The 7,343-nt window shown below is 38.1% G+C and overlaps 1 protein-coding gene across 1 annotated transcript; it reads left to right on the top strand.

Annotated features, from left to right (window-relative positions):
* The first annotated feature begins 2,777 nt into the window (after positions 1 to 2,777).
* Positions 2,778 to 4,765, top strand: LOC148299240 (uncharacterized). The gene is given in 3 exon segments (XM_088276271.1): positions 2,778 to 2,811; positions 3,598 to 4,169; positions 4,172 to 4,765. Coding segments are annotated over 3 exon segments (1,200 nt in total).
* The last annotated feature ends 2,578 nt before the right edge of the window (positions 4,766 to 7,343 follow it).

The following is a 7,343-nucleotide window of genomic DNA, read 5'->3' as shown; positions in this document are numbered from 1 at the left end:
CGCAATATACTCTTTAGGGGGTTCGAATGGTGGAGGAATCTTCTCCTCAGGGATTTCTGCAACTTTATAAATTTATTTGTTCCTCATAAGATTTTTGTTCAACGCTCCTTCCAATTAAGGCTTGATTTTCGTCAGCTACTTCTTTTGCTCCGGGCGTTGGTTCAACAAATGCAGAACATTCTCATTTGTTAGCCCCAAATTCAGCAACCTCAACGCCTTCTTTTGGTAGGCAATAAGCAGTACAATGTTTTCTTTGTTGGTATCCATTTCGTTTTCATAATATTTGGCAGATTTGGAGTTGGCAATTACATCGTAGTAAAGTGACTCGACATACGAAAAAGAGAGAACGTCGGATTTAATTGTGTTGCTGATATGGGAGCTTTTCATAAAGTACTGGGTTGCGATTTGGTACCCTTTATAGAAATTGTCATGTGCCAAAACTGCGAGACTTGCAACTTTGTTAATGCCGTGCTTATACTCGTCATCTCTGAAGAGCTCATACATATTTTTGTAAATGATTCCTTCTGACAGGCTTTCCAGGAGTTCGAGGTGGGGGTAGTTGGTGTCCGAAAAGCCAGTGTTCACGAACCCAGGGTAGAATACAGTTCTCATTTGATGAAAGAAGTATTGGGATTTTTTGGCGAAGGAAATGGAGTCCTTCCTCGAACTCGGCAGATCCTCGGAGCAAAGCACTGCAGATTTGTAAAAGTAGAGAACTCCGAGGTTATAGTAGCAACAGAAGATATCGAAATGGATCTCCGGTTTCGTGAACGTCAGCTGCGGGTTGAATGAGTCGTGCCATGTGATGTCGAAGCCTTGCACGGTTTGGCCAAGGTCGGGGTTCCAATTGAAATGCTTGGCTATGAGCCTCGCATATCGAATATACATTTCAATGATGGTGATGTACTTGTTGATTGTGTTCAAGTCGGGCTGACTCGGGAGTTCGAGGGAGGTCGTCTTGTTTCTGAGTTGATTTATCTGATTGAGTGAATCCTTGATGTTCATTGCAGCTTTGGGCGAATCATGAACTTCCAGGTATTTGAGAAGGGGCTCAACCATATTGGCTGGGTCAGAGACCTTCAACGGGTAAATGGCTTTCATTATCTATCAAATCTTTCTAATATATAATTAAATGCTTCAGAAGTTTATCTTACTCCATACTCCATATCATACATTCACTTTAAAAGTAGGCTTTAATACGTTCGCAGTTAAATTGCAAAGTTCAAGCCTTATATTATTAATACTAAAGTCTCTGAGCGAATAGCATTATATAATTTCATCCTCTCGAATTTCTTTATTTTTCTAGGCTTTCGAGGATTTCACAAACAGGCTCCACCCATTTCGCGACATCGGACTTTTCGTTGAGCTTTATAACCTTTGAGCGATTCTCTTCAAAGATGAGTTCGATGTTTATCATGTTCTTGGTAATCCATTTGACTTGCTTTAAAGTCCCATGCTCGACTGCCTTGTTTAGGTCGGTAAGGGTTATTCTACGAGTGATGGAATAAAACTATATTTTGGTGGGTTAGTATCTGGCCTTCTCGTTGGTCTGTTTATTCGGCTTCACAACCATGAGCTCAGCTAAGCTAATATATAAAGTACCATCGAGCTTTAGGACTTATTTGTCCTCGTCGATATCTTAGAGTATCTTGCTAATTCTGAAGCCCACTGCGGTTTTCGGGGATTTAGCTGAAAGCTCGGGAATGAATTCTTCTTAGTATGAGCTATTAAGTTCAGAGTCATTGAGCTACTAATTAATTTGGGATTTGAAGGCTTGGCTCCGCATTTGGACAGCTGCTTTCTTATATTAGAAGAGCTTAAGAATTTCAATGATTTGAACTTCGAGATCTTAAATGTCCTTCGAATTGACATATTCGGCTATTTTTTTAATTCCTAGGAGCATGGTCACAGCGGCATACTTACACACAAAGGAGAGGTAGACTCCAATTTGCGAGTGGTAGTCATCTAATTTGGCTTTTTATAGTTTCTTTTGAATATACTTGTAGATCTTGTGCGTGATGGGGTTATCAGGCATGAAAAGCAACATCTTGACAAAGAGCAGAGCCAGTGCCCCTAACGGTATGATCTCGACAACTGCTAAGATCAAGTATTAAAACTCCAGGAATATGACAAAGATCACCCATTTTGTGCATAACTTCTCTAGGATTGACTGCTTCTTTGCCGATTCTAACTCATGTGCAGTTCGGTACACCAAAATAGTCAAACCTACGACAGTCAGCACTCCTGACAAGATATCATAAAATCCCATTTATTTCTCTTCCTAATTATATATTATCAGTCTCTAATTTAATAGGCAAGCTTGTCATGCTAACGCTGATATCACACTTTGCGCAATTATTGGAACGAAGTCTAACATGATACAGACTGAATTAACATAATATGAATGCTTTGAGTTAAAGATATGGAAACAAGCCATCAAATATAGAAACAAGCTATCAAATATAGCGAAACAAGCAATTATTATATAATATAAGCATCGCGAAATTATTGATGAACACTTCCGTGCCCATTTTCAAGATTGTAGTACTAGGAGAAGGTAATCGTACAATAATTCAGGCAGAGTAGGAAAGACATCCTTGACACTCAAGTACACAAAAAACGAATTTAATGAAGATCAGGAGTCATCCATTAACGCATGCTATCTGTAAAAAGATCTCAAGCTCTTCAATGGGGAGAAGAGTGCCAAGATGGCCATTTGGGATACGGCAGGGCAATAAAAATACAATGCAGTTGCTCCTGTCTACTATCGAGATGCGATGGGGGCCATAGTTGTTTACGAAATTATTTCGAGTGAGTCCTTTTAGAAAGTGAAAAAATGGGTCAAATAGCTCAGAGAGCATGCGAACAATAAGGATCTCGTGATCTTCCTAGCAGGTAACAAGGCCGACATGGAGAATCAGCGAAGAGTCGACCAGAAATAAGCAGAGTCATATGCCAAGCAGCTTGGACTCCGCCATTTTCTGGTATCCGCCAAGACTGGCCACAACCTCTCCGAGCTCTTCAAATAGCTAGCCGAATAAATATACACAATCCGCAAGAATAATAACAAACTAGTTGTTGGTGGTAGGCGAAACCCACGACTCCGAGTCGAAGATACCAAGTAAAAGACCAAGAAGAAAGACTGCTGCTCATGATATGATTGATTACTGTCATTTGTTTCAATCCTACTACTTTATTATAAAATGTTGCAACACTTTGCTCAAATTCAGAAAGTATAAATGCATTTATATGGCTTTGATATGGGATTAATTCATCTCTTAGAATTTATATCAAATCTTTGTCATTTACTTAAAAGTATCTATCTATGTAGGGGGAAATTCTCAAAAAGAGCAAGATACTGGCTGATCGATTTTTGGAGTTCGTGAATTCTTCTCCGTCGCCATATCATGTTGTATAGTGGTATAGATCCACGCTTCAAAAGAGAGGCTACATCGAGCTCCTCGAAAACTCCACTTGGAAAGTTTAAAAGGGCTCCAAGTATTTCTTTACAAGAAACTGCTCGACGTTGATAGCTTTCAATGTCGGTGAAAAATTTGATCATGAAAATACAGGTAAGCATAATTCATATTTTGTCAGGATTCAAAATTGTTGGAGCCCATACAGACAGTCCCTGTCTTAAAATTGCACCAGTTTCCAAAATGAAGTTCAAAAGCTATGCTCAGAGTGCTGTCATGACGTACGGCGGAGGGTTATGGCACACATGGTTTGACCGTGATCTCATCTTAGCCGGAAAAATTGTCTTCCATGACGGAACCAAATATACTTCAAAACTGTGGAGATCCAAAAAAGCTTTGCTTAAAATCCCTAATTTAGCAATTCATTTGAGGAGCGATCGCAATAAATTCGAACCCAACAATGAAACCGAGCTCCGCCCCATTTTAAGTTCTGAGTATCACCAGTAACAGTTAAAGCATGCGATAAAATAAGAAGCCAGCATTTTCACGAAACACAACTCGAGATTGATCAGCCTGATCTGTGAGGATCTTGGAATTGCAGCCGAGTCTATCATTGATTTTGACCTTTATTTTGCTGATTCGCAATAGAGCTCATACGTAGGCTTAGATGAAGACTTCATTAGCTCTCCTCGATTGGATAATTTGTTTTCCTCTTTTCATGGTATTTTTATGCTAATTCAGCAATTGAAGCTCTTGCTGACACCGAGAACAAAGGCAGCTATATCAGCATGGCAGCACTCTTTGACCATGAATAATGCGGATCCGAGTCAGCACAAGGCGCAGGCTCTCCAATTGTTATCAATGCGATCAAAAGAATCTATTCCAATCTTTGCCAAAAGGAAATCGACGGGGATCATTACTACAAGACTTTACAGAACTCTTTTTTGATCTCAGCAGACATGGCTCACTCGATTCATCCCAATTACCCCGATAAGCATCAGGCCAACCATCAAGTTTAAATAAACAAAGGAGTCGTTATAAAAATCAACCATAACCAAAGATATGCGACCGATGCTGTCTCGGCCGCCATCTTTAAAATACTAGCCAAAGAGGTAAGTGTCCCAGTTCAATAATTCATTGTTAAAAATGACTCGCCTTGTGGATCAACCATTGGCCCCATCCTATCCGCGGGAACTGGGATCAAGACAATCGATATCGGATGCTCGATGCTCGGCATGCACTCTATCAGAGAGACTTGCGGGATTATTGACGGATTATATTACAATGATATCTTCACGCAATTTTATAAATCCTATGAGACTCTCTCTCATGACCTCCTCGACAAATGATCTCATTGCATTGTAATCCTTTTAAAATTATATAATCCGATAATAGGGCCTATAAAAGATTCCTAAAATTATTAGTTTATAGAATGCAAATAAAATTCTCATGAATTCAATTTTTGAAGTGTTTATTTGTTGTGCTCTTCTCTTTCGAGTTTAAATTAAGGCATTTTATTGACTTTAAGTGGCCATAATTATTAACTAAAAATTGAATAATTTGTTCAGTTAGCATGAGCCCTGGTCTATGTTCTGGAACACTCAGAAAGGACAGTAGAATAATTGGATTTAACTCATATCATTGAAGAGGTAGGGTTGCTTGAATATTCTAAAGATAAATAGGATATAGTTGAATGACTCCGGTATTAAAAGCTGCATATATAATCTAAACATTTATAAAGATTTGCGTAAAATACATGAAGTCAAACAAAAACAAAAATAAAAACATTCAAAATGTCGAAAAGGCTCAATAAAATTGTAAATTGGGCTTTGTCTGTCCTTTTTTATAGAAGAATTGCAGAAATTGGCACAATAAATCTTTGGACATTGAAAAATGGGAAGCCTACACCAGAATTAAGCAGATGAGATGGACTGTTGTAATACTCAATACTTTAGGCGAGAAGCCCACTCCAATGTGCCTTTTTAGCGCTATTTTGCCAATAAAGATCATCAAAAAAGAAGATGGCATTGATTTAGAAGCCGGAACTTATTACGAGTCTGAATATGTCGAACTCACAAAGGAGAATTGTGTAGTGCTAAAAAATGTGAAATAAATAGGAAAGTTTGGTAACATCACTCGAGAGATAAAGATCCTGGAATAATTCGCACCAGCCTACTATGAGTTCTACAAGCGACCCAACTAGAAAGAGCAACTTCACAATGGCAAGATCAGTGTTAATTGGAGCTACAATAAAGTTCTGAAAGGGGATGGTTATCCGAAATATCTTAAGAAGGTGAATGCTTTGGAGGAATATCCACTTCTGCATGAGACAAAGGTGAAATACTTAGATGCTAAAAACAATAGCTATATCCCAAAAATTGTGTCAGTTGACCATCAGCCCAGGAAGATCACAGGGAAGTTACAAATTGATCCCAACGGGCAGTTTTATCTACAGTGCAGAAACATGAAAATTGACGATATGAACCCATATCTTATTCCTGAGGAACTTATTCAATAAATCCCAGCTTTGAAAAAGGTATTTCCCTATTCGGTCCTCAAGAAGAATTTCATTAGCGAATAACTTTAAAAATAAATCAACACTCAGCTATCAGAATTCATCTTTCGAGGATAGTTTCGATGTTGGCCATTACAATCACGCTACCCTTTAATGACTTTGCATCCGTAATTCGGCCCTCTAAACTATAAATCCATCAAATAGGCAATTATTTTTGAATTCGAAGCCGGCAATAACAGTTTCGGTCAAAATGAGATAAAAGCCATGAAAAAAATTTGTGGCAAATACAAAATCGAAGACTATAAATACAGAAAATAGTGGAAATTACCAGTTTTCGCCATAGACCATAAAGGTACGAGATGCCACGATGACGCATTTACTATTACAAAAGCTGGCTAAGATTTAAAAGTGTGCATTCATATCGCAGATGTTGCATAGCTCATTAATTAATCAGACCCAGTTAATAAATAAATATAAAAGAGAGATCAGACCGTTTATATTAAAGACTACTATCAGCCACTATTGACAAAAGATCTGATGTAAATTCTCTCGCTCAGACAAGGGAGCAAAAAGCTAGCATACACACTCTCTTTCCTGATGAAATAAAACGGCTGCATAAACTTCGAAACAGTCCTCTTCGAAAAAACAATTATATCTCTATAATAAAATCTATCACATCATGCGAATTTGCACACTAAAGAGGAACTATTAGATTTTGTCGAATTCGGAAATAGAATCAGACAATCTAGACTGGTCGAATCCGAGTACTTTGTTGGAGAATAAAGCCGTAGCGAATAGATATTGAACAAGCTTATCTATTTAAGTTAAATTGTTCCAGCAGCCATGATTCGATTCAACTAGAAGCGTGCTCTTCGCTGCAAGGATCTACTCGATGAATACATTGTGAGCATGATATAGAACTCCAAGAAGAAAGTAAAGTAGTGGTAATCTTAACGAGTTTGTATCAAGCAAATGGAGAAATAATGCATGAAAATCAGAGCATAGCAGCAAATGATCGAAAACAACGTCAGAAAGGAGGCGAATAAGTAAAAGAATAGGATTCGAGCAGAAGTGATGCGGGAATTAAAAGAACAAAACTAAATTCTTAAGAAGCAGAAACAACAGTTAAAAAGCCCTAAAGAATTGAATTAGGGGCAAAGTGCGGGAGAGACTTCTGAGTAGGATAATGATGATGATGCAGTCAGTAATTATTCTGCTTCTACTGTCAATCCTGAAGATTTGGAACAGGCTTCGCTTCTTTAAAAAGAAAAAAATTTGTAAGCAAAGGAAGCTTAGCGAAGAAATATGATGGAAAAGCTAATGAAAAAGAAAGTGAGTAAAATAGCATAAAGCTCAGACTCATAGTAAAAGAGCAGAGATGACCTATCGTAATCCGACTAAGATGAAACATA

The sequence above is a fragment of the Brachycentrus maculatus genome, unplaced genomic scaffold (genome assembly GCF_059751285.1).
Source record: "Brachycentrus maculatus isolate JH-2025_06_01 unplaced genomic scaffold, ASM5975128v1 h1tg001271l, whole genome shotgun sequence".
Classification (NCBI taxonomy): domain Eukaryota; kingdom Metazoa; phylum Arthropoda; class Insecta; order Trichoptera; family Brachycentridae; genus Brachycentrus; species Brachycentrus maculatus.
Note: the sequence above shows the minus strand (reverse complement) of the source record. Positions and strands in the feature narration are given on the sequence as shown.